At 44.3% G+C, this 27515-nt stretch overlaps 1 protein-coding gene and 1 long non-coding RNA gene across 5 annotated transcripts in view; both read right to left on the bottom strand.

Annotated features, from left to right (window-relative positions):
* The window catches only part of LOC129211760 (sodium/hydrogen exchanger 2-like), a 28986-nt gene extending 9800 nt beyond the window's left edge, over window positions 1-19186 (bottom strand). For all 3 annotated transcript variants that reach the window (XR_008578965.1, XM_054839378.1, XM_054839379.1), the window contains exons 1-7: window positions 18633-19186; window positions 16863-17326; window positions 16241-16491; window positions 11248-11465; window positions 7543-7739; window positions 2627-2716; window positions 488-558 (exon numbers count right to left, since the gene is read on the bottom strand). Coding sequence is in view for 2 of the 3 variants with exons in the window: in XM_054839378.1 (XP_054695353.1) it covers window positions 488-558; window positions 2627-2716; window positions 7543-7739; window positions 11248-11465; window positions 16241-16491; window positions 16863-17326; window positions 18633-18909 (1568 nt within the window). In the remaining variant the exon portion in view is untranslated. The remainder of the gene's footprint in view (window positions 1-487; window positions 559-2626; window positions 2717-7542; window positions 7740-11247; window positions 11466-16240; window positions 16492-16862; window positions 17327-18632) is intronic.
* Window positions 19187-21099: 1913 nt separating this feature from the next.
* Window positions 21100-26212, bottom strand: LOC129211813 (uncharacterized). 2 transcript variants are annotated; one of them, XR_008578983.1, is made up of 3 exons: window positions 25599-26212; window positions 21713-21792; window positions 21100-21204 (listed from the first exon to the last, which is right to left on the bottom strand). It is a non-coding gene; the product is annotated as an uncharacterized LOC129211813 (long non-coding RNA). The 2 variants fall into 2 exon arrangements; XR_008578982.1 differs by having other exon boundaries at window positions 21117-21279.
* Window positions 26213-27515: the final 1303 nt, after the last annotated feature.

Below are 27515 nucleotides of genomic sequence, written 5' to 3'. Positions count from 1 at the left end.
AAAATTCCTATGTGTACAATCTACCAGAACTTAGTGAAAACTGAGCACTTCGCTACAGAGCTCTGTAGAGATCGTCTGTAATTTGTCAATCCACAACAAGCAATTGCCCCTCCAAGTGCTGCAAGCTCCTATTTTTAATGCTAATTGTGCACACATTGGGTTGGGGTCCTCAGCTCCTGCGTGGCCAGACAGGCAGGAGGGCATGGCCTTTTCATTTCCAGCAGATCTCTTTGGACAAGAAGGGACAAACAAAATAGGAGAGGAGAAAGGAGTCTTTTTCAGAGCGAAGTACAGCATGACCTGCAAGCGGGGAAGCGCCTGAGAACCTGGTCTCACCTCGGACAAGGAAAAGCCGCCCCTTTCTCACCTGGGTCGTGCCATGAGGACGAACAAGGCTCAGCTGCCCACAGCAGAAATTTAGGGAACAGAAACCAGACTCATTTTTTTCTCTACACGTGTACACAGTTGTATTTTGGCAAATCCTTACTTGTCTTTCCAGTAATACTGTCCCCAGTGTCCAGATATATCTTCAATGCCAGCCAGCAAATGATCCAAGAACTAAACAAAAGAGAGGATTTTGCTATACACCGGTTGCATGTGTTGCATACGTGATGAACTCAGTCTGCAAACATCAAAAGCCAGCAGACAAAACCGGGGGATGCTTTCAGCTTGGTACGCAGCTCCGGTAAACAAGAAGAGGGACCATCAGGCTAATTCTGCATCCAAGCATCCACACGTATCCCCGGGTTCTGGAGTACAATAAGTGGTTGGGCTGCTTGCTTTCAGGTCTGTGCAAGCAAAGAATAACGGCTGAGGGACGTGGGTCTGCTCTTTATGATACGTACAGGATGGCTGATGGCTTGCATGTCCTGCATATTGGGCCTTGATAAGCAGGAAATGCTCACATTGAGGTTTTCGAGGACAATTTGTCTCAGGAGATCAGTATCTTCAGGATATAGGTGTAGATAACGTACAAATGATGCTTCGATTTGAATAAATACTGCCTTCCCCCAGATGCTTCCCACTGAATGAAATAATTGGTCATATCATGCCTTATACAAAAACATTATTATTGTTTAAAATGATATTAAAAATACAGACAGGTTGATTTTTTTTGACCTAGAAGTTAAATCTCTGTAATTTCCCAAATTGTTTTCCCTCCTACTGGCATCTCTAAACTGCGAGAGGTCTCTGCTTTACCACGAGTCAACGCCCCTCTACATTCAGGTACTGATGTCCCTGGAGCTTGCTCCAACTCTAATTTAAAAAAAATATATCTTTTGTGGGGTCAGAGGCAGAAAAAAATTCAGAGCAGTTCACTCAGCCCTGCAGCCTGCTACAGGTACGGAGTCCTCACGTTTGCTATTAGCAGCTGCACGGTCCGAGGACCAACAAATGACCCCCGCACCGGTCATCACTCTTGCAAGCAAGAGCATCCCAACTCTCCGGACAGAGAAATAAATTTGAGGAAGAAAGCTGCTCCTGGCTGCTGTGTGCCTGGTTTCCAACTATCTGCGTTGTTACCTTCTCTACTTAATTGGTACACAGCCATTTTCAGCTCACATTTCCTAATAAACACATTTCTAGAGATGATTTCCTATTCATACACTAACAAAAGAAGAACGTATTCTCTGCTCACGGTAGGAAAAGCCTCTTCAGCCTATTGAACTGTTCTGTTAACCTCACACAAAGCCCTGCAATACAACCTAATTGTGAGGATGCCAAACGGTTTTTATAAATGTCCTCAGACCTAATGTCTTTATTGCTAGCTGCCCAAAAAGACGAGAAAAATATTCCTGAAGGAGCCATACCTACAGAAATGCGACAATTAGATTCAGAAACGTTATTTTACACTGGATGCAGAGTATCACGGCATTAAAAATCCCCGGCCACAGCTCCCTGTCAGGTTGTAAGTCTCATATCGAAGGAGACCTGGAGCAAAGCCTCTCCGATTCATCCCTCATGCACCGACAGCATTGCGGTGGGATCCAGCAATGCAAAGCCTCGGCTGGGGGTGCAGAGTACCTGGCTTCCTCATGGAGTTGACCTGCTCTCTGCAGGAGCCCTCTAACTAGAAAGGCCAACATTTGGATGGCAAGAGCAAGGTGAACTAAATTCCAGCTCTGGGTTACGGTGACTTCAGTGGTTCCTTCCAATCCAGTGTTTTCCTTACCTTCCTTTTTCTATTTTTTTATTCCCCGCCCCCCCCCCCCCCAAAATCTCCAAACTAATGTGTGACCAGTGAACACCTGGAAGATCCTAACCCTGAAAGTGACCACGTCTCATTTTCTTTCTTTCACTCTTTTCAGAGAAGCAAAAAAGTTAGCATTAGGTTCAAGTATAAACTTTTGAGCAAGTGATTATCTTTTCCTGTCACGTTTGTTCACCACCTAACACACCACCAGCCTGATTCAGCTGGTGGCTGCTATTCCAATGCAAATAATAACTCATGGTTAGGAAGCTGCGTAGGACTTCAACCTGCAAAGGGACTGACCTGCAGAGGATTCAGGTAAAACTGCAGGTCTGAAGAGTCCCTGGAGGCACACCACCTTTCAGAAGGACCACATTGCTACAAGCAAAGCAGATTGGAAAGCTCTGGCTGCGTGTTGATGGAAGCATCACTTACCCGAATATGGATCTGCTCTCCCACTGTGGGAGCACTCTCTCTTTTCCTCTTGACAGCCAACAAGTCAACGAGAGGACGGATGGTCATTCCCTGCAGCACAACCAGAAAGACAGAAATCAGCCTTTCTTTACATCAAATGTTCTTAGCGGTACCTGCGCTGGAACTAAAATCACCAGCACAGGTACGAGCCGCAGCTACCTTGTTCTTTGCCAGAACGAGACCTGCTGTTCAAGCCAGTGCCTCTTACCTGCTCGGTTCGATCAGCAAGATAAAATCTGCGAAGCTTCGACAAGACTAGAAACTCTGTTCTCCCAGCTGTAAGCCAAACATTTTATTTGCTCGTGGTAGCAGCCTGTCAACGGGAGCTCACACACAGACTTCAGGATGGGGGTAGGCAGAGAGGGGAAATGCTCTGCTCTCTTCATCTGGCATCTCAAAGACCACAAAAAGTCAACCAACAATTTCAGGGTCAAGCCTGAGGCTTGCGATTGCTTGTAGCCTACCAGATGGAAAGGGGCTTGAAACGTGCAAAGTTCAAATGCCTGAAACGATGATAATCCTTGAGACTTCACAGCACGCAGCCTCCACCAGCATTTGTCTGCTAACTTTTTGAGTATTATGTGTCACGGATCATTACTCCAACGATCTTTGATGGCCAGCCAGTGGCTAAGTTTACTAATCAAAGTATCCACCTGGTGGGAAGGGTCAAGGGAAGAGTTTTAATGCCCTTTAAGCCTCGTGAGAGAACTTCTAAAATGCCTCTGCGGTGCGTTTCTTACTCTGGCTTCGTTATGAAATGACTTTTCTAGGACATGTTTACAGCAAAAATGATGGAGTAGTTGATGTTTATGACTTCTGAATGTCACAAATGCTGGCACAGAGGAGAGTTGAACACATTTTTAATTGCAGAAACAATTAATGTGTCATTTTAATAGCTAATAGCAATAAAAAAATGCATCGCTATTCAGAGTAAATAACATAAAACTCACAAATTCAGAAATAACAGATATTACAAAAATTAAGTAGAGACTACGCAATTTGGTCTCTTGCCTTCACTGGATAATCAGCTGCATTTGTTTTGATTTTAAAGTGACATTTTGGAGTTTTGCGACCAGGACTCTCAAATTTAGGAACACCTTCATTCCTTTGGCCCTTCCTGACCTTGGGAGCATTATGGGAATCCCACGTGCCATTTCAGGCCACATGTCATTTCACAACACACTCGTAGGTCCCCTCCTCCACCCACCAGGGACGACTCCTCTGAAGTGCATCACCCCATGCTGACGGCTCTATCATGGCTCACAGTTTTTCGACTGTCAGCCATCCAGTATCTAATGGGTCAGGGTAGGCAGCAAACAAACAAAACAAAAATCACAATTATTATATTTGCTAACAATTTCATGGAAGAGGTCAGAGGCCAATAGGCTGAGAGAGTGAACTTCAAATGGAGAACATGGTATTTCATTTTTAAACCGCACTGAAAGGCAGAACAATGAGGGCTTTTTTGTGACATTCCAGACAAGCCCACAGCTCCTTGGAGTACTTTCTGGTCTACGTGGCACATATCCAGGCCTGCCTGGAAGCGCTGAGGACAATTGCTCACTCAACCTTCTCAAAATTATTAACCAGGCTTGTTGTGGGAAGAGCCTTATGCAACTGAGTTAGGCCAAAACAGATGAGTTTCCTGGGTTGTGTAATGCGCTGATAGACGCACGTACGGACAAGCCCAACTGCTTATGTGTTGGTCACTAGTCTGTGCAGCACGAGACTTTTCAGACAGCATGGTCAGGATTTCCAAGAAAATGAAGTGGGTTTGTGCTCCGACAGGATGCCTTGGTGACCTTCAGCAGCTTAAAAGAGCCCAAATCATCTCTCCCCTAGTTTCTGTCCTGTCTTAACACAAACACCCCCTGCCAAGTCTGTACTAATGTCACTGTGCATATAAAGAAAACTTATTGCACAAAATAACAACAAAGAAAGTCCACTATCCACAGAAGTTGTTTTGTAGCCAATAGTCACTTGTCCTTTCCACCCAAAGTGACATGCTCCATGAAAGATGCTGGGACATTAAAGATATCTACTCTTCAATCCTGCATCCACCGATGTGGCTGGCAGCAGTGCCGTGGACTTCAGAAGCTGTAGGACTCATTTGCAAACCCAGGTTTCTAAGGTTCATTTTAACACCTGCTTCTATTCACCTATGTCTTGCGTGTCGAGCTACAGCAATATCTTTCTGGTTCAGCTTTTAAGCAAGTTTGCTTTTTCCCCCCCCTCGTTCTTGCGGTGGCCTCAGCTACACAATACTGCAGGTATCTGGAGCCTCAGCAAAGTCTGTTTTTATAGATGCTATGCTCCTGCTGAATGGCTGAAGGTCAAGGGGTCGCCCGGCTGACACGTACCCACAAGGGACCTTGTTTAACTCTCACCCTTTCGCATGGAGATGACATCACCAGTTGAGCTTTGAGGTTACACAAAAGCCCTTTTCCCAGTCCTGGGAAGGATTTTCCGAAGCCTCGGTAGAATGGAGCTGCTGCCTTAGAACAACTTTTGTCTGAGACTCAAGAGCGTCTCTGCATGAGCGGACGTGCCTAGTGACTGGATCTTTTCAATTTCTGACCCGCATTTGCATCTTAAAACTTGTCAACCTCCACCTAACTATGCTCCCCCCAACCCCTGGCCCCTGCTCTCTCCCTTCAGTCTGAAACCTGCGCCCGGTCCAGCTGCCCTGTGGGACTCAGCTCCAAGCCCATCGGCACGCCATGCTTGTTGACCGTTTTTTCAGCTGATGGTGTGCATTAGATGGACGTGGGGAAGCACAGTCAACCCCAACCCTCCACATTGCCCAAGCACCCAACACTCACACCCGAGGGGTTCAGGGAGGCCAGGCAGAAGGAATTTGCTCTTGTGGGGTGATGCTCAGCCATGGAGCAGCTGTCACCATGACCCACCATCTCCCAAAGCCCCAGCAGCTGCTCTGCACACTCCATCCAAGGGCAGCCCCGGGTCAGCCGCTCTGCACGGACCTCACATGCCTGAGCAGAGGAGCTCCCGGGGAGCTTTTCCGCACAGCATCACTCCTAGACCCCGAACCCCACTTCACTTCAGCCCTATGGAGACCCACTCTTCACTTTCTGGGATAGAGCGCACCAGGTAGACATCAGCCTTGCTCACTTTGGGACCAGACGACCCCAATTTTCCCACCACATCCTCCTTCAAACGTGACACCGTTTGCCAGGGGAACTAAAAGGTGCATTTCAGAGAAACCCCAAAAGGAGCCTCGCCCCGCTGCTGGGCAGAGAAGAGCAGGGAGACATCCAAAGCCCTCATCCCACGGAAGGCTGCAGGGATGCTTTTACCACTAGATGTCACAGCAAGGCCGAGAGCTGCTGCCTGCTCCTCCCGAGCACAGTAACTCCCTGCAACCTCAGCCTGTGCCCAAGGGAGAGAAAACCTTCCTCCATCCTACTCCTGGAGGGATGCTAATTAAGAATCTGTGAAAAATAAAAGGCTATTAGTCAGGAGCGCAATACCAGCACCAAGTTCTGCACCTCCCCTGCTGCAGACTGACCAGCCTTGGTCCTTGCCTGCTCTGCAACTGCAGGCAGGGTCGGATGTGGCACCTCCCATATGCTCCCCAGGAGCAGCTCCAGCTGCAGATGCTCCTACAGCTTTTCTGTGGGTTTGGGCTTTGCAAAAACACCCACAGCAGAAATCGGTCTTTTTTTTTAAAAAAAAAAAAAAAAATTCATCCATGCTTTAAACAATAAACCCAATATCTCAGAGCAACCAGTGCTGTGAGGGTCCACCTCCCTCTCCTACCCTGGCAGTGGGGGGTTAACACGTCCACAGCCACCCCGGGCAGGTTGCGCTCACTTGCAAAAGCTTCCCCGCTGGGAAGGAAACAACTCAAGAATCACCAGGGCAGAAGGAGAAAGCAGGTAGCAACAGGGCTTAGGGATCAGTTATAAAAGAAAAATTACAGGCAAATAAATCAAATGTGCTATGACTTTTTTATTTGCTTCTGATTTTCCTTGCTTTTATAACAAGTAACACACCCAATATTTTTTTTTCCCAGTGGAAGAGTTAAAGCAATCCCCTTCCTGCTGCATCATCATAAAATAACTGCAGTTGCTTTGCTGCATGAATGTGAAAACATCTCAGACATATATACAAAATATTTTGATAAACAACTAATGACTGCTGTTGCTTCAGCTGTCAGATGCCCAATAAAATGGAATTCATTCACAGAAAATCTTAAGAAGTCACTCCTGCAAAGTTAGGTCCTTTTAAATTGTCCCACTTGTGAACTACCAAAACTGAGACGACCAAACAGTAAACCTCTTAGAATTCTCACTGCCCGTGTGAGTTTGGAGCATCTCCAGAATCTTCCATCTTCTCACCTTTGGGATGAGGAAAACTGACCCTCATCACCGCATGGCTCAGGTACCATCTCATTTCACAACACAGCTACACTAACAAGTGGTTCTTAACTTGCTCAAACAGCAAACTGGTTCTAGAGGTTGATTTGTGTTGGCTTTGCTCTCACATAAAACACATAAAAGCCCTACTTCAGAGAGGAAACCTATACCAGCATCATTCCTCACAATTTTCACCAGCGCTTCCCCGATATGGATGGACCAGATCAAAGATGGGACAAGTTATTGTGGAAAATGCTACAGCACATGTTGTAAGTCAACAACTGCTAGTCAGCCTCACATTCTCACACCTTCTGCCTCTTTCAGTAGTAATTTTAAGTTTTTATATGCTTAACCACTTGATAGAGGGAAAGTTTTAATGACTGGTAAATCCTTGTATCCATCTAACATTTTAGTACTGGTTATTTGTCGGGGGGGGGAAGAAAAAAACCAAACAGGCTCATTCTTTACATCCACTGGTGACACTGAGATTGCGTTTACCTGTACGAACACGGTGAAGAGGATGACAACTGTTGTTGCTGCAATGAAGAGCTTCTTTCTGTGAAAGTCAGGAAGCAAGAAAACCAAAGAGAAACAAATGGCTCCTCGGAGACCCCCGTACGCTATAATGAATTGGTCTTTGCTGGTGATGGTGTTCACGTGAAATCTGTTCACAAAGAAAGTCAGCACAAGAACCCCTAAAAGCAGGAAAGAAGATGGGAACACATCAAACAAAAAGAGCGATCAGATAAAACTCATAATCTTATGACGTATTTTCAGTAAAACACCAGTCGTGAGGAACTGGCCAGGCCCCAGGGTGGTATATTCCCGAGATGCCACTGGAGAAGGGCTTTTCTTCCAGCCTGGCCCAACAGGTTTGCGTTTGATTTGTCCAGATCCAAATTAATCCCCAACACATTTCTGATCTGGGGGGATTACAGACACCGTTGACCAGCCACAGTTCTGGGCGCTTGTACGACTATAAAGTTTTAGGTAGCTCATCTCGTAGCAAATTCTCTTGTTTTTTAACTCAGCCTTGTGCTTATCATGGTCCAGCTGGGAAACCAGAGTTTCCTTTGGAAGGACTTTTGCAGGGGACTTTTAGCATCAGGACCGCGGATCTCCAGAACACACCGTTTGCCTGGTGAGTCAGGGTTAAGCATCAGCTAAATATTGAACGAACAATAACTACTGGCAACATGGGATGCATTAGCACATTTATTTTGATGGTAATTAAAATTTTAGGGCAATTCTATGGTCAAGCACCAGCTGAAACTTTACTCGTATAATGATATGGAGCCAGATTCCGAGAACTGAATTGAAATATTAATTGATTTATTCTAATTGGCGATAACAAATGACTGAATTGCTTGGATTATAAGTGGTCTCAAGGCAAACCATCAGTAACAATTTAGCCACAACTTACCCTCCAATTTCCCAAAGTTTCCAAGCAGTAACTTGGATAAGTAGCTTTATTCTGCCTGTGTTAATGTTTCTTCACAAACCTTTCACTCAGATTTATACTGTATGAATTTAAGACTACGTAAGGTGACACAGCAATTGATGTAATTTATGGTCATTTGCAAATACATAAACAGATGCAGAAAGGTACAGAAAGTCAGGCCTTAAATCAGCAAGCTGTGATTTTAATACCAACAGATATGATAAACATCTTATGTCCTGCAGATTAATGGCCATTTTGAGAACCGATGACACAGACTGTCACTGACTTTTGCTAGGAATTAGCTGGATCCACATCACTACTGCTTTCCTAAAGGGCATTTGCAAAAGAAATGAACTTCCAAAATAGTGCACTTGTAACGTACATATCAAACATCTTCCCATGTACGTACGACTGAAAATATCTGAACTTTGATTGCACGTCAGGCTGGTTTGAAGAAAACGAAGACCTGGGGATGTTCAGGAATAGGGAACTCAATTAACTGAACCTGGCAACACCTTCCCCATCTCCGGAGCTCCGTGGAGCTGGTGCCCAGACCAGCAGATGTGAAGTACTTTGGTTTCAAGGTATGTTGTAACTTGAAAGAAATAAATAAATTAAATAAAGCATACCTCAGATCACATCTACAGCTACTGTAAAGCTCAGGCAGTGGCAATGATTTAAAGGAAGAAAATTTACTTGAGCTGATATCCTGGCCTTTGTCTTAATTTAATCCTTCCTCATAAATTATTATTAGCATTCCCTAAACTAATTCAAGGCCAGTTTGCTCCAAAAGATGACATACAATTAATCATTTTGAGCAGAATATCTTTTCTTCTGCAGATATACCTTCAGAAAGAGCAGAAGTAAATCTCCCTCATGCTTGGATAAGAGTAGAATAGTAGTGCTGTCGTGCAATTAATATAGTTGGCTTTTTAGATGATATCTCATATCAAAGTAATTCCAGTCCCCAGGGTTCATAAGAATCATTTCTCATTTAAGAGCACTGAGAGGGTCCAATAAAATCCAGCTTACACACCAACCCCAGCACTGTCAACCCAAAAGTCCCCAATTCCTGCAAGCAAACTCTACGGGTGCCTCCCATTTCTGGATCGGTGCCTTGAGCACATCCAGAGCTGCTGGATGGGTCTGAGCTGGTCAGGGTCTAATCTCAACCACCACCTCCACAGCAGGAGTTTCCCAGCCCAGCTTTGTGAAGAATTTTTGAACTAAAAAAAAAAGTCAAACTCACTTGGAGCTTCTTTTCATTTGGGCAAATAATTTAAGAGAAACCACTTAACTGTAATAAAACATTTGAATGTACGCACAACTGACTAATAAGCACGTTTCCAAGTGCATTTATGGTGCACAGTTATTAAAACAAACCTTGGCGTGTATTAACAGCTAATAAAACCCATCCTGCTATGTCTTGCTAATCATGGCCTACCCTATTTAAGCAATTTCTTGAAGTGTCTATCAAATTTGAGTTCCCTCTGACTCAGTGGCTTGTAAACATAAATCCCATTGAATGTTTTTTAGCTCTCAAATTCTTTGCCAAAACACGTGCTCTGTTATATTCACAGATACAGTTAATATACAAAACCATCCATAAATGAGAAGGTAGGCACTCCTCACTCACTGAGGTGACGGTCACGCTGTAAGAGGCGATGGAGAATCAGCCTCTCTGAACACCAAATCAATGCAAGATACAACTGGGGATGACGGTAAAACAGCGCATCTATTTTTCTGGTCATTTACAAGGCATGAAAATGCAGTCCCAGAGCATTCTGGCACCAGGACTCAGGTTTTCGTCGTAACTGATCTCAAGAAGATTATCTTTAGCCACAATTATCAGGAGAGTATTTTCATACAGAACTCGCTCTTCCTCTTGTCATCACTAAGTCTTGGTCGCTTTTTTGCTGTGAGGTGGGTCAAACACTGCAATAGGTTTCCCAGGGAGGTTGTAGAGTCTCTGTCCATGGAGATAATCAAAAGCCATCTGTCCTGCCTAGCTGACCCTGCTTAAGCAGGGGCTTGGACCAGATGATCTCGAGAGGTCCCTGCCAACCTCAACAATTCCCTGATTCCGTGCAATTCTGTCATTCTCAGTCCTTATCTGAAGTTCTTGAATAGGAGCAGAAGCATCCTCACATTTTAGGTCCCAATTCTCATCTGCCCAGCAGTAAGCTGGGTAGATGCTCTTCTGTAAAGCAGAACAGCATCTCCACAGACAGTCGTTTGAAGGTTCCTCCAGCTTCCCTTTTAAGGATGCTGCTGTTAAGAATTAAATCTCTTAAATCTCTGCACTTCAGAATATGCAGACAGAGGCCCCACGGTTTTACACAGCTCTCTGATCCCAAGCTATGTACTTACAATCTCCCTTCTATTGTGAAGATACCAAGGGACTGAGAGACACTGAAATGGAAGTGGAGATCATGGCAATCAAAGGAGGGTCTAAGACAGAGGTATTGATAAAACAGATGTCATGAGAATTTCTATTTAGCACCAGAGCTGTCTATGGTGAGCACACAGACTAGGACATTGCAGCAAGATGCACGACTTGCTGTTGAGCAATTGATGGAGGTGGAGGGAAGCATCGGCTGGGGTGTCCCACTTCAGCCCTTGTGTTCACATCTGGGATAACCACACATACAGAGAGAGCAGGACAGGAGGATGGTGGGGGCAGAAGCATTCTGGAATCACATTTTTGACTCCCATAAATAATAACAGACATAAAAAAATAAAAATATAGAATTTCACCATACCCAGTGCTCTCCACATGAGACAGAAAATAACAGTGAAGCAAATGTACGGCCAGTTCCACTCATGATTTTCTCCAATGGTGGAAACTCCAAGAAAGATGAAGATGAGGGTATCGCTAACACTGCTCCACATCTTCATGAAGTATTTGACTGTGGTATGCGACTTCAGAGAGATGTTGGCCTCCACGTAACGTTTCATTCCCATGGCACAAGCAATGATGCTGAGAAAATGAAAACAAAACAATAAATTTTTCTACTTAAGCACACAAAATCGACACATTGTCCTGTATAAAAAAAAATAGGCTTCATCAAGTCTTAGATGTTTGCAGACATCTCACTGGGTAGTGATTCGCTTCCCACATCAGTCCAATAATATCAGGAGGACCACCAGGACAATAAGATGATATCTAGGTTGACCAGACTGACTGAATCTGGTTTTTAACAGATAAACAACTCACCATCTGTTGCATTTATCGCAGACACACAGCAATACCTACAATTAACTACACCCAACTCTTCCCATCACAATACACCATTTCAGTTCTTTAACTTTGCCAAACTTTAACTGTTTGGGCTGAAGAGTTTTCATGCTTAGGACCTCACATTTCCAATTTTGCCCCGGATGAGAGGAAGACATTTGAGGGAATGGGAGACTTGTTTCTCAGCACAAGAAATGCGTAAATAGGACTCCTGTGAGTTTGGCTGACATCTGGTCACTACGGCAGAATCTTGCAGAACTCTGAATCGGTGTAGTTTAAGAGCAGCCTGAATGCTGTACTTCTTCACCCAAGGGACCAAAGCTAAATTTGGAGAAACTCAAGCATACAACGTACCTCACGCTGTATATTTCTAAGCCTGACCAGATTTGCACTGTATATTACTCGGGCATGGCTATGAAGCCATTGACTCCATGCAACCAAGAGAGAATAAAATGCTCAAGCACACTCATAAGGCTGCACAATGAGCCAAGAAATGCCGTTGCTACAGTCAGAACATCTGACCTCCTCAGGTATCGCACATCCAAGGTCACTTCAGAAGTGTGCAGCACCAATTAAAACGTCTGCCTTGCAATTTTTCATGGATAATTGGGTCTTCAAGTTACAGGGTACATGTGGTTAGCCTAATTCATCAGCTTTTCAAATCAATATGTTTTCAGGCCAGCAATCTTAGAAGGTCAAAACAATTGAGTGCTCAAAGCGTCGAAGCTCCATTTTTTTATATTTTAACCTGGACAGAAACATTTCGTTCTACAGATTGTACCAGCAATGGCAAAACAGCTTTATGTTTCTGAGATCTGATTTCTATTGGTACGTGGTAAGCTCATCCACACCGAGTTGTATTGCACTAAAAATTCATTTCACGTGGGACACGATGGTAATTCTCATTACATTATAGCACACGCAGACAAGCCCACAGAGAAGTAGAACCTCGGCTTGCAGAAGTGCACCTAGGTCTGGCAGACTGACTTTAAAGATAAGCTGGGACCAGGGCAGGTAAATGATCCATACAGGTGCACATAGGTGTCAAGATAGGTGGTGGCTTTCACAACCTGTTACCCATATTCAGAAAATAGCCATGCAACTATTGCTTTGCAGTGAAAAATAGCACATTTAACCCCAGAATTTCACAAAGGGGATTCTTTGCATTATTTGGGCTTTGATGAAAAAACAACACAAAGCGACCAGGGTTGTCCCTGGCCCCAGCAAACAGGACAGTTTGCAGAAGCGCAGAGCCGACTGCGTTCTGCTTGTGGTTTCATAACCTGTACGAAACCAAAGACCCCGATTCTCTCCTCCACAGCTATTTATTTATTTCAGCCGCCGCATTGCTGCTCTTAATCTGCACCGCTGCTACCGACAGCAGAGTAAGGGCCACTTTCCTTCTGGCTCATCAGTGATCACGAACACCTTCACTGCCACAGCTTGGCATCTGTTGTTGGACCAAGGCAAAGGCACGAACAGCAGCTACATTCATTTCTGCTCTTCTTAAAGCACTAAGAAAAATCAGCATAAGAAAAAAATCGGCGATGCTATTATGGGAAAATACTTATCAGATATTTGGTGGGAACAACAAATAAGAAGTTACAAGGAAAAAAAAAACCAAACACTTTTTCGAATGAAGATGCATTTCCACTCACTGTGAGGTACTGATTACTGGGCTTTGCATTCAAACAAAAAAAAAAACCCAAATACACACATTTCTATTTCTTTCATTTGAAAATAACTGTTCATTTTCCCTCATTGCCATGAAAAACACAGACAGTTTTTGAAGAAGAAACATTTGGGTTTGTCTGAAATTAAAACTTAAGGGAGAGGGCTTGTAGTAAAGGCACAGGATACGAAAGGTCAGACCCAGAAAAGCCACAATACTCTGACTGGGGAAAGAGATCCCGTTTTACCCAGCAGCATGAGACCAAGATTCAAATCCCTTTTTCATCTCACGTTGCTTGAGTTCACATCTTCCATCTCCTAAGAAAGTGTACCAATACTTAAAAATATCCTGCAACCAGTCTTTTTCGATTTATCCTTTTTGGATTGACCCACTTTGCATAAAACATTGAGCCAGAAAGAGTAACAGGGATTGAACTACAGGCTAAAAAGAAAATAATAAATTCTTCTGTTTCTGTATCTGCCTCAACACATAGTGGATAAAATAGTTTCAACTAGGAACTAAGGGATCCAATGTGTATTTACGGGCAAGTGACTTCCAGAGCCGTGGTTTGGGAACACTTCTTGGGAAAAGGATATGGGTTCACACCAGATTCACAGACTAGGAATAAACTTGACCTGTTCTGTCACAACTTCAAAGGGCACTGCCCCTAGGGCAAGGGAAAAAAGAAAAAGGAGGAAAAAAAATTATGTAAAACTAAAAAACATTTGCAGAACTGTTTAGCAGATTGGGTTGCATTCACAGATATTTTTTTTTTTGGACTATGTAGAATTGATTTTTTTGGCAATCAAACTATTTTTCAAAGGAAAAACCTGCCAAGATCTGCTTCTTATAATACAGTATTCCCTGGTCACAAACGACCGAATTGTTTGAAATCGAGATATAAAAGAGGCATTTATAATTTGGCAATTATAAGACCGGCAGTGCAGGAATCAGCTGCCTCTGCAATTGTTTTGCTTTAGAAACAATGCATTATTCAAAAGAATAGAAAATGGGTTCCATAATGGGTACAGTAGATTGTGATTGATAAAAGGAGACACCATTAGGATTGAATGTTTTCTGCTCCGTGATGATTATGCAGCATATTTATTTCACCGTTCTGTCTTGCACTCCTATAAATAGGCTTTCTCTTACCTATTCCCAGAGCTAGAATTGTTTTCAGTAATGCCAGAATATTGCTCCTATTAACCATTCGGGGAAACAAAATCTGCAAGATATAGGAATGGTTTATATCCAAAGGAGTATCATTTGTTTTAAAATAGATCTCCCAGATACTCCTGTGTCTAGCTGGTACCTGACTTAGTTTTTTTATTTTCTTTTTATCTTCATTATTATCAGATTTGCAGTTGTTTACACCGTAGCTATCAATGCAGTCTAAGTGCACTTTATAGTCTTTAGGGAAATATGAAGTAGTTGGTTGTGATCCTACTTAGTTTAGGTAGGAGAACCAACTGCAACAGATATCAGCCCACGGAAACCAGAAAGACTGAATCACTTTGGTTTTCATCTCTCTCTGCTTCCAAGGTGAGATTTCTTTGACCATTAGGATTATTATATCTTTTTTTTTTTTTTCTCAGCACCTGCTCTGGAAATGAAATGCACAAAGTAAGCCCAAAGCTCAGTTACCTCTCTTAAAGCTGAAGGATCAGCCCCCAAATTATTCATATTATTGAAAGACCCATCCACTAAAAAGAAAAAGGAATTAACTGTATTATCTATAAATTACAATTTGTGAAAGACTGAATTTACAGAAAAAAATAGTTTTGCTTTGCCGCTCCAAAAAGTTGCATGGGAACACGCGAGGTGGTACCTGACACAGCGTGGGACTGTGCTGCAGGACGCAGGCAGCGCTGCTCTGCCCCGCGCCGCTGTAACCCGCTCGTACAAAAGCTTCACGGGGTGAACCCTTCGGCGCTCCAACGTGGCTTTTAGACTGATGGGTGTATACGACCGACCGTGCTGCAGTAAATTGCAAGCAGTTTGGGTTCAGTACCTTTGAAACCTTGATCTCTGACATCTTGGGCTAAAATTGGTCAGCAGATTTCAAACGGTACTGGAGAAAGAGAAACGATGGACGACGCCTTCACTCAAGAGACCAAACTCATGAGCTGTGTCAGAGCTGCTTCTGGTGGTAAGTCCAAATCTCCAAAGCAGAGGTTTCCATCAGAGCCCTCCACTCCCCAACAGCAGGAACATTTCCAGGCTGCAGCTCCGTTGGGGATGCACAACTCCCACCCCATCGCTCTTACTTTGCTCTGTCACCGTAAGGTCTGCCTCAGCACGCCTTTGAGGCCACGACCCAAAGCTAGCTGGTAGGTAGGGCATGCAGACCAGGAGGAGGGTGCTAGACCAGACATGCTGTAAGCTCAGACCAAACCTTTCTGAGGATTTGATTAAATACTCTTCGCAGCTCTTCAAATGTTAGTTCTGACTGGGCCACACATGGAAAATAACAAAACATGCCCAGAAAGCCTCTGCTGGCTCTGCCAGGCCCTCTAGACCTCTCATTGCTGGAACATTCAGGGTTTCCAAATGAAAAACATGGAGCTCAAATAAACATTCCTCCACAACCTACACAAACCGATCGGCCATCTGAAGCTTGCCCAGCATTGCTTGTGACTTGCAGCTATTACCATTGACGTGTAATTGTGTAATGTGTGAAACGGGGTTACACCTCTCAGCTCTTCCGCAGGCTTTTACACTCGCTGTTTGCTGCCATACACAGATTCCCAACTAAGCAAACTTACATTAAAACTTTTTCTGATACTTTTCAGTAAATATAGCCAAAAAGCTTTCCTGGACAGATGAGATGCTGGGATATACTTACGCCACGATCCCCGAAAGGTGAAACATTTCGGCAGTGAGGTAGGAAAGATAGCTGTACAGGAAGACAAAGAGCGGTTCGATGACACGGATGTCCTTGGTGAATCGCGTGGTAAAGGCGGCAGTCATCCCAAAAGTAAGACCTACTAAAACTCCTCCTAGCCCAACCACAAAGAATTTTCCAACTCCAGCAAAAACATCCACGCTTTTGACGGCTGGCATTTCACAGAAAGATCGAAATAGCTTGTAGAGCACCTGGGTGAAAAAATGAAAGAGAAAAACAGCCGTTAACAAGATATTCACCAGACATGGCCATACGTAGCAACGACATTAAATCACGCTGCTGGGATTTCTGCCGGGGCAGGGTCAGCATCCTTCTCTGGAGGTCAGGCACCCAACAAGGGAGTGCTGTGGCACTCTTATGCACTTCTGTCTCCAGACATAGAGTCTAAGAGCTGTTCACCTGAAAGCTTCTCAGGACCTCAGGCCAGAGAAGTGGACCAGGAGTCCTCTGCTAGAAGACGCTGTTGACGCCTTTTCGCTCTGCAGATCTCACGTCCCACCTCTCAGCAGCAGAGCATCCCTCCTCTGAACATTAAATACTCAAAATAAAGGCTGGTCCTTACCACCGTCACTGCGTCGTTCAGGAGTGATTCGCCAAAGACCAAAATGTGTAGTCTTTCATTGACATGTATCTCTTCGAACACCGCCAACACCGCCACAGGGTCCACGGCGGCGATCAGGCTGCCGAACAGAAGGTTGTGGAGCAACGACACGTCCTGCAAGTGAAAGGCTTTCACCTGGCAGATCCCGTACAGGGAAAAGCCGATCCCAAACACGTTCCATATCGTCCCCACGACCGCATAGAGGAGGATAGTGCCGATGTTCTCAAAAAAGGGACGGCTGGGCATGAAGTAACCAGCGTCAAGGACGATGGGTGGCAGGAGGTAAAGGAAAAAGATGTCGCTGTCCATAACCGGCGGTGACTTGTCATTTAAGCCGTAGATGATTCCCCCCATGATGAGTCCAACAAATATCAATAAACAGCTTTCGGGAACGACGGAAGGCAGCTTGTTATATAGATGAAATCCTGGAAGGGGATGGGTAGATTAAAAAAGTATTACCTCACCAGCCCAAACTGGCTAACGGGCACCCACCAGCTCCTCGCTGGGGTGAGGAAGCTGCCCATGCTCCCACCTCAGCAGGCTACGCTGTGGAGTAGTAGTAATAAATGCACGCTGTTAAGGGGAAGTCGCTCAATTAGAAATTGGCTAGAAAATCTGAAACATAAATAACTAACATAAATAGCAACTGCTAATTTTAAACACAATACATAAAAAAAAAAAATCACAAAACCCATTCTCATTAATTATAAATGGTGCCACTTTTAATATTATTTAATCATTAACACTTACAGCTGAAGGCAATACTGAAAAAAGTCCAATCAAGCCAGCCTTGAGCAAAGCCCAATGTTAGAGAGAAATGCTGACAACCACCACGACTACTCAAGGTGAGTTATTAAAAGAAAGTAATTGAAACAAACCAAACTGGAATAGGAATAATAATAAAAAAATACCTGTGGTTATTGTTTCTTCATGTATGTTAATAGAACTGAGATCTCATCCTATAATATGAAAAATAGCAAAATAAAAAGAACATTTCCATCTGCAAGAAATTCTAATCTAACCAAATCTCAGAGACTTTTCCCTTCCAAGGAAAAAATAAAAGAAAAAATGCTGTAAAATAACTTTTATAGCAGTAATTTAACAGAAGTTATCACAATTCCTGGAGGGAAAAAAAAACCAAAAAACCCCATAATTTCCACTTTCCTATGCCCAGTTTTGCAGGGGGCGGGTGGGAAGATAGAATATTTTGTATAACTTCAACCTTTCTTAGGTGTTATCACCATATAACCTCCCTGATGCAAAGAGATTTTATTTTAGGCTATATAACACCCTGCACACAGATTGAATTATTCCTTGTGGCTGGCCAGACGCAGCCCCTTTTTTAAGACCAAGGAGTCTTCATTTTAAGATGAAGATGTCAGCGGACGACCTGCAGGTAGCATGGCTGGCAAGCTAATCGAGATGAATACACACCTTGGTGTGCGCTGCAGTTAAACAAAATTCCTGGAAACCCGGACATTTTTCCTACTAATAGCAACACTACACACAGGTGTGAACTTTTGATGGAAAACCATCATTTCCAACCTAAAATGCGACTGGGTAGTTATTTTCCATGAGTGCGCTATGTCTGACACACCACATGCGCGTCCTTAGGACTTGGCAAGTTATCTCAGGCTCCAAGATTGGAGAAGAGGTGAAGTAAAGGCCACCCCTGCCCACACCATCCCCACAGAGATCCCCGTCCTTCCTCACCCTCTCAAGATGCCTTACCTATTTTGGCCAAGGAAGCAAGCATGATCCAGAGCGTGATTTCAAAGGGCACTTGGACATGTTGATAATCCAGAGAGAAAAACGCGTGCTCTGAGGATTCATTGCCCTGGGCTTCCTCGGCAGCCCAGCTGATGTTCTCCGGGATAACGTCCTCCAGCAGCGGCATCAGTGGGGAGCCCTGCAGGGCTCTGACTCTGGTGGTTTGGAGGATGGAGGAGAGCAAGGACCCAGCTAGAACAGCAGCTGCAGCTTTGCACCCTGGCCTCTGCCCCTCCATTCACCCTGGAAGCCGTCTGCTGCGGGGATTTGGCTGCTCCCAGCCGATGGCTCCAGCTGCAGGAGACACTGGAGCTTGGCTCACCCCCGTTGAGTGGGTTGCTGCAAAGAGAGGATCAATCGCTCCGCCTCACCCTGACTGTCCTCTACGGTCTATTATTTTCCAGCTGGGAGACCCTGATGGAGACTCGCACCCTTTGGCACCACGTGCCCAGATCGGCAGAGGCTCCTCCTGCAGATGCTTCCACGAAGGAACGCCTCGTGCGTCCTTAGACCAACCACACATCTACGCAACTTGAGGAAGAACTAAAATGCAACTTGTCTCTAACTCTTGACGTATTTTGGCTCCCAGTCTCTCAGAAACCCTTCTTGGAGGGGGAAAAAAAAATAAAATAATAATCTTCACTGCTGCTAGAGCAGCCAGGATTTGACGGAACAGGTCCCACATAAAAAGTGGACCCATCTTACAGTGGACTTCACTAGATTTCTCATCTGTAGTCCAGTGCCCACAGAGAGAACACACAGCAGTAACATTATTGATAACCACAGTTTCCATTTGGTAAATCAAGCAGAGCAACTGCTTTCCTATGCTAAAATAGAGCTGCAGGGTTCTGCTGGATGGAGGTCACCTGTACTGGAAGAATAAATTTCAATAATTGCTTAAAGCTTCTTCCTATAATGAGGAAAACAGGAAAAGTTATCTTCATCCCTCTTCGCTACTTGAAAACGACACTGAAAGCTGAGTGATTTGCTTGGAAAAGCTGGAGAGATAGAAAAATAAGAAGTTATTTGTAACAGTGTTAGACGTAGTAATAATACAGAGGGGGAAAAAAACATACTGGGCCAAATTCCTCCATTGTGGAGGTTCATTTAAGTTGACGATGTTTCAACAGGGATGAATTTGGTCCGAAGAACACATGTAATTAAAATACAGAGGCCCCGGGCTGTTGCTAGACTGATCGATGGCCTATTTGTTTGTCTTCAGCTGCCTAAATCACACCAAAATCGAGCCGTCGATAACGAGCTGGTGACCCACTTTTCTGCTGTAAAGTCCGAACCCAACACCACGCAGACCCAGATCCTGCGTTTCTCAGTACCGCGTGAGCCCCGTTTCTGATCTGATTTATAAAGGAGGAGGAGGATAAACTTTGGGAGTCAGGCAAGATGCAGCAATACGCTCTAGGAGAGACGTCTTTCCACCTTACCACGGTTAGTTTGGATTTACAGTATGCCTTTATCACGCTCGCTGACTTTAAGACAAAACTCTTCCTATTAGAGCTGTCTTTAAGCAAACTAAGCTTTTTAAACTCGGTGCCACTTCTTCCTTTGTATATTTAAAAAAAACCAAACAAAAAACCCCCACCCCCTGCAGGACAAGACACTTGGAGGACAGAAATCCCACCAGGTTTTCCTCCATCTGTTTTCCAGTGTTCAATTCCATAGTGTCTGGGATGGGGAGGAGAGGAAGAGGTGAGGAGACGGGATCCCTTGTTGCTCTGAAAGCTGGAGAGTGCAGTGCTCTTAACAGCAATTAAGAAGTAATTAAGAAATTACTTAGCCAGAGCTAAGAGGAGTGGAAGCAATTCTAAGCCTGGACTTGCATGCCAAGCCATCATATTTCTTCTTTCTACTGAAATATTTGGTGCTGAATTTAGGAGTTTGAAGACTCATTCCATTTGGTGGCACGGAGGAGTTTTGCCAACCTCCCATCCCCCTCCATCCCCAAACGATCCATTTTAATTTTTGCTGTTCTCGGGGAAAAGGCAAGAAAGTATTTGCTTACAGTTACCTTAAGCCAAAAATGAAATGTTTGTGTCTTGGAGGGAAAAAAGACCCGCAGCGTGGAGCTCAATAAAGCTATCTGAAAATGTTTTTGTGTGTAGAATCAATATCTATTTGATAATGGAACCAGAAAAAAAAAAAAAAAAAAACAAACAGAGTTGGGACAGTATCTGAGGAAGGTCAATGGAGAGGGTAACATTAAAATACACTCCATTTTTCTAATCAAGTTAACGTGTAAAATCAGGACCTTAAGTACAAAGAGACACGCATGCATACTTGTACCTTAACTGCTCACCAAACCCCTCTGCCTGAACACAGCATGACACACGGTGGTTCTTAAGAAAAAGATATAAAACATTAAGAGAGGGGGAAAAGCCAGCGCTTTGTGCAGAGTTTCCAATGAACCTGTTTCACTTGCATTCTCCTCTGTTCCTTTCTGTGACGAGGGTCGCAACCCTGCAACAAGCTCCGTGCAGATGGATCAGCGCAGCCTCTCTGCAAACTGGTTTTCATCCTGCAAAGCATCGAGCATCTCCTTAAAAGCTTTGTTTTCCTTCTCACTCTAATTACTGGCTCGCTGCACCTAGACCTGTGGAAAGATAATGAAAGGCTTTTCGCAAATACTTTAGACATCGTATTTCATTACTGTGAGAAGCCTCAAGTTTGTTTTCAGGATTTTGAAACCCCTTGTTTTTCTGTTTTGAATTGTTTTACCCTGAAGCTCGATATAAATAAGCTGGCTTCTTCCCTTAAATTCTTATATGTATCCCTGCTCATCACATATTAGCTATGAATAAACCAAAAGCCAAAGACAAAATGTTTTTCCAAAGTTCTGTGATAACGGAGTATGTGTTGTTCCCCTTGTAATGGCTATTGATATTATTGAGCCACTTTTTAATGCGAGTACCATTTGCTCATATGTTTATTGACATGCTTTCATTTTTTTCTAATGTAATGCACTTTCCCACATTTTTTAGGCTTCCGGGCTAGACTCTGATCCCCATAATTGTATTGTCGGGTACCTTGCTCCTGCTGGAACGAAGAGGACGAGAAGAACAGAGTATTGTATGATAGATACACTGAGTGACCAGAATTCAGGTTCCTGCAGTGAAAATGTTATGTTAAATTAATTAACTCCTTATACTCCTTAATCAATGGCAACAGATTATTTTTCTTTACTTACTTTGACAGCAAAAGGAAAGACGTGAAATCTTTTCTCTCCCCTTCCTGATGTGTAATTACTTCAGGAATACTGTAACTCCTCTTTTTCGCTATGAATGTATGTATCATTTAATAAAATAAAAAAATTGTAAATTAAATCCCAATTTCCATCACCTCCTGAAATTCATATATCAGCCGCTGAAATTTATGAAAGAAAATTTGAATAAACTCATGCCTTATATGAGGGGAAAGAAAAACAGTTTGCAGTGCACCTTTTAGCTACGGTACCACAAAGACTTTCCGTATTATTTGGTCCTCACACCAGGACATCATTTAAGCATTTACTCAACTATAAGCACTCAAAGTTTCATAGGTTACAGGTAATAACACATGAAAATCCTGTGTTGGATTGGAGCCTCCCAGAAATATCCAGCACAGAGAATTACAAAGTATAACCCTCGCAAAAAAAATTTCCCAAGCTCAAAACTCATCGGACGTCTTCCTCTCGCCGCAGAGGGATTGCGGGACTTCCCACCATCGGGACCCCCGCTGATTTCCACTCTTCGGTGCAATTCAGGTAATCGTAGCAGAATTATTTCTTCTTTCAAAGAAGAAAATACTACTTATTTCATAGAAGAAAATGCCAGACCTGCAGCACCCCAGGGCCAGCTGGTGCCAGCAGGGACGGGGCTACCTTTGCCCACAGCAGTTCTACCCGTGGTTTTGTGATCTGTGGCAAGAATAAAGAGATTTCCAGATAAATACTGGTGGTGTTTACTGGCCTCAGAAAGGCTAAGGCTTCTTCTTCTATTTCTCTACCATGGAAGTTTAATATTTCCAGAAATTACGTAAACGCAGAGACATCGCAGCCATTCAAGGTAACTTGATTTGGGGAAATAGCCCACACTTGTCAACTTCCAAACTTTGGACTCTCCGCACGACCTCCGTAGGCACTGCGATGCTCCTCCGCGTTCCTCCTAGCTACCTGCCCATCACCCAAACACCAGGCAGCACCGCTCACCCCACGGCCACCGAGCCACGGCCACCGGCAGCGCAGCAGGGATGCTCTCCCCCACACCGGTCACCCTTCAAACCTAAACTGCCCTTCTGCACCTTCTTTCCAAAAATTATTTTGGCTCTGACTGCGTTACCACTTCTGGCAGACCTGGGATGAGTCTAGTTCTGTAAATTCCTCACTTTTCTAAAACCATGAGTAGATCTAATCCCTTACCTACCCTGCACCCATTTCCAAGACTTTTTGACTTTGATACTATAGTTGTGACATAGCAATCAATTTTTCACCTCATATACTCAACAGATTTTGTTAAAAGCATCCTGCTCCACAAGCAAATAAATACCCAGGAGCCTCTCCAAAATCTCTAAACCAGGATAGCGGTTTGGTTCCCTCTCCATTCCTCGTGCCAAGCAAAAATTCAGATATACATCTTCATTTGAGCTGGCTCTGTGCGGTAACAGAGAGCTCTCCGACAAAAGCTGTGGGACACGCACAGAAAAGCTCTTAAAAAGTTACCCGTACACTCCAGCTAATCGGCTCGTTGTGAAAAGACAAAATACAAGTGTTAATGATATCTACATTTGGTATGTAAATATGATTTTCCCCACCAACATCAGAACGGCCATTTGTTCACATGCATTGTCTAAAATTTGAAGGAGAAAGCCATTCTCAATTACAAATGTGCAAAATCTTTTTTTCCCCCCCCTCGGAATAGAAACTGCTCCTATTTTCACATATAACCACCTTATTTTTCAGCTTCTCCTCCTCATTGCCTGCAATTTCCATTACATTTTAATAGGCACAGCAAAGACTGTGCATAAAATACTGATCTTTCTGAAGAAGCTGGGACCGAGGAGTACGTGTTTCCATCCATATGCAAGCCTGCGAGCAAGCACAGAAAACACAAAGCAGGCAGGCAAGTTTAGCAAGAAGATTTAATCGGAACTGAAATTTAGACCAAGCCCTTCATCACCCTTCCCTTGCTGGGAGGGATTGCACTCGCAGCTTTTCTGGACAGTAGGAATGGAAAACCCCTTAAAATTCAAAGCCGTAGCATGGGTTTTTCTCAGTATATCACAGGCCGTGAACATATTGAGAAACTAACTTTGCGTTGCAGTGAGCTGGATGAATTGATGTGCTGCTTAACTCACCTGCACCCCGCAGAGCCCAGGCAAGAATGCGTTTTTAATTTAACATCAGGGACTTCATTCAAAAATCTGGTTTTAACAAGAATTTGAACAAAGTTACAGTGAGGAAATTCAATATTAATAAGAAATGAGTAAAGAAGAATAAATCAAAGGAGTAAGGCATTCTCTTTACCCAGACGCCCATCATCAGGAAGCCGCAGAGAACGTAAACGCTAGATGCAAATTTTGTGGTTCATTGCTTAACATTTCGCCAGCTTGAAAAATCTCAGATGATCACTGCCACCTTCCCCAAACAGAGGAAGGTCGACAGAGTCCCTCCCGCACCGAGATCACGAAGATCCGTATTCTCCTTGCCTTGCACCTACTCTTTTTCCCTACAGCTTCCGTACAGTTTCCATACCACTCTCACTGCGAACACAACCACCTGGTTACGCTCCGCGCCAGCGGTAGGCTTGCAGACTGGCTGCATTACAGCTTTACATTTAACAACTGCCTCGTTAACGTGGTCTTAAAGAATTCCTACAGGGCAATCCCAGGCCGAGTGTCGTCGCTTCGGCACTGACTTCTGTTTGGATTCTGCTTTTGTCAATAACAGCTTGAGCACTTTGAGCAGTTGCTTAAATGACTTGTAAACTAAACGGCCCTTAATATTTTTCTTCATCATTACAACTGGAGAAGCCAGTAGCTGTGGCCTCAATAAAACAAGTAATACTTGTCCTTTTTGGTAATCTCAAAAACTATTGTTCCGATTTAAACTCCAAACTTTTAATTCCCTGAGACGCATCCAGAACTCATGCAATTGCAAATCACGTTCATATTCAAGGGGTGGTATGAGATTCCTTCCATGAAATAATACTTTTAATACTCATTAATTTTTAGATGATCGAATTAAAGTCCTGTACAAAAAAACTCCAGGTCGCAGTGCTGTGCAGCGGGTCAGTCTAAGTGACCCAGAGGCTGAGTCCAACCATGACACGGAAGTCGTTTCTCATTAATTAGGAGACCAAACCCATAGGACTTCCAAGGATCCTTCAAGCCTCCTCACGAGAGCACAGCCGGAGATTTGTCCTTGCTCTGGCCCCGAGCATTACACGGAACAAGACTGGGAGGTGTTTCCCAGCGCGAGGAACAAAGTCCTGCTGGAGCCTGCCGCGGTGGGATGAGCACGGGCCGTGCCCATGGGTCACGCCAATGTTTCTGCAAACCTCCATCCTTTCATCAGCTGCGGTCTGGCTGCTGGGAAGGGCGAGGGACATCAGCCGCTTCCTCTGCAGTGCTGCTCTTGGTGCTTTGCCTCACACACAGCCTCAGCTGCGGGGGAGGATGGAAGAAATTCTTCTCATTCACCATTTTCTGCCAGTTTACTCAACTCTTCCTGTCCCCTGACCAAACTGCTAACCACCCACTGGGAAAATACACGAGCCTGGACAAACCAAACACTGAACATTACTGCTCTCGTGGTGCCGTGTCATGACAGTTCTGTAATCCCAAAATAAAGCAAGAGCCAAAGAGGAAAACGAACCCTGGAAATCAGCATAAGAGATTACAGCGGGCAAACCGCAGTGCCACCTGCATTGAACTTACGCTGGTAAACGTCTTGTAATAAAGTCGTAGCAGATCCAATATACACGAGCACAATAATTCTTCACCTCGGAGGTGCGAGCACGTTCTGCCTCCTGATGATTGTGTGTTTACAAGCAATTTTAATTCAGGGACTTCAACCCAGCGTGGAGATCAGAGCCCGTGTCTTGGCTGCCTGAGCCCCACGTTGCTCCCTGGACCCCCCCACCGGTCCCGGGTACCGCAGGGTACGCCCAGGAGGGCTGGAGATGCCCCGTTCGAGGTGGCTGCTTCCTCCGAAGTCCTTTTCCTGCTGAATGCAGCCTTTGGTTTCTTTTTCTGCAATAAACATAAGCAGGTGGCTACTTCCTAGGTTGTATTTGTTAAATAAAACTATTCAATAAATCCGACCCAAAGCCATTCGAATGCAACGGCATCGCCTGCGATCAGCGACCCGTACTTTACGTTTACCAGCTGGGCTCGAGCGGTGAACGGTTCTCGTGAAGGGAACCGGAGTTGTGCCAGTTCCTCTCCAAGCATTCAAATGCCACTGGTGCAAACATCCACCCATGTCATTTTACGGTCCGACTTGCATGATTTTTCACGTTAGTGTTTTCACTTTCTATTCCAGGAAAGGTTTTTTTGTAATTCCACCAACAGGAAAGAGGAATAAAAATAAAGAAAATTAGTTCATTTAAATTTTCAAGCCAAGATTTTTTTTTGAAATTAGTTTGCAGTTATGTTCCCTGTTCCATCAAGTTCACAAACATTACTCATTTGAAACAAAGCCGTAATATAGTTTATGTACACAAAAAGAACGAAAGCAGGCGCGAGTCTGGGTTTTCTCTCGCTCTTCATTAACTTTTGTTACATCTCAGAGTAGCAATTAACTGAAACATCAACTTTATAGGGCAGAAAAATGGACAGAGCAAGTAAATAAATGGTCACTGCAGTCTTACAAAATTGGCAGTGGAAAGCAGAAGGGTGAAGTCACTACAGATGGGGAATAAGAACAAAAAATAGCAACACAGCATATTATGAAATTATATTATCGCACAAACCAAGAAATTTTTTAATTGCAGATGAGCCTAATACAAAAGCACGAGAAGTGAGTTAGTGCCGTACCACGCGTCTTACTGTAAAGTGAAGAACTTCGGCTTCGATAAATAAAAACTCACCTTCGCAGCAGAGCTAGCGTTTCCAGCCCCACCTCAACAGCGGAGGGCAATTAAAGCTAGCACCCCCCTCGGGGGTTAATTCAGCTGCAGCAACGCTACCGACAGACGTACAGCAGCTAACTTGCCGGCACTGCTATGGACAGAACAAACAGAGTTTCACAGAGTTCAGAGCCGCGTATTTCAATTTTACATAACTGGAACTATATTTAGGCAAGATGCCGTTTCCACTTACCCTCAAGGAGACACGGAAAACCCCCGCAAGCCTTTAGTGCTGCTTCTGCGGCTGGTTTTAAAGACCCAGCTCTTCTGGTCTCCTGCAGTTACCGTTCGCCAGGTGAAGCTCCGCAGCCCCTCGCCCACCTGCCTTTCAGCACCTAAACATCAATACGTAATGGCCCAGGAAACGCGGCGAGACGCCAGGTTGCTTCCGAGAAACAGTAACTCAACAAGATTATTTTTTTTTTCCCCCCCTCCCTGAAAGAGAGCCCCAAACAAGCATCCCAAGCAAAATAATGTCCTGATTGGCACAGTCCACAAAAAAGCCCACGTGCGAATTTCGGTAATTCAGCATTCTGCTGCCGATCGATGTGCAAATCCCCCCCCCCCCCAGCTTCGCTGCATCGGATATCCCTCCAGCCTTTCCGCCTTCCCCCCCAGCACGGCCCTGAACCCTGCGATGGAAGGAGGAGGAGGAAGGTCTTCAGCCTCAGGGGATTCATAGGTCAACACTAAACACTTATTTCCACTCAGAAGCCCACAGGCA

This window comes from Grus americana, chromosome 12 (assembly GCF_028858705.1).
Source record: "Grus americana isolate bGruAme1 chromosome 12, bGruAme1.mat, whole genome shotgun sequence".
Lineage (NCBI taxonomy): Eukaryota > Metazoa > Chordata > Aves > Gruiformes > Gruidae > Grus > Grus americana.
The sequence above is the reverse complement of the archived record's forward strand: the minus strand, read 5'-3'. Positions and strand labels throughout refer to the sequence as shown.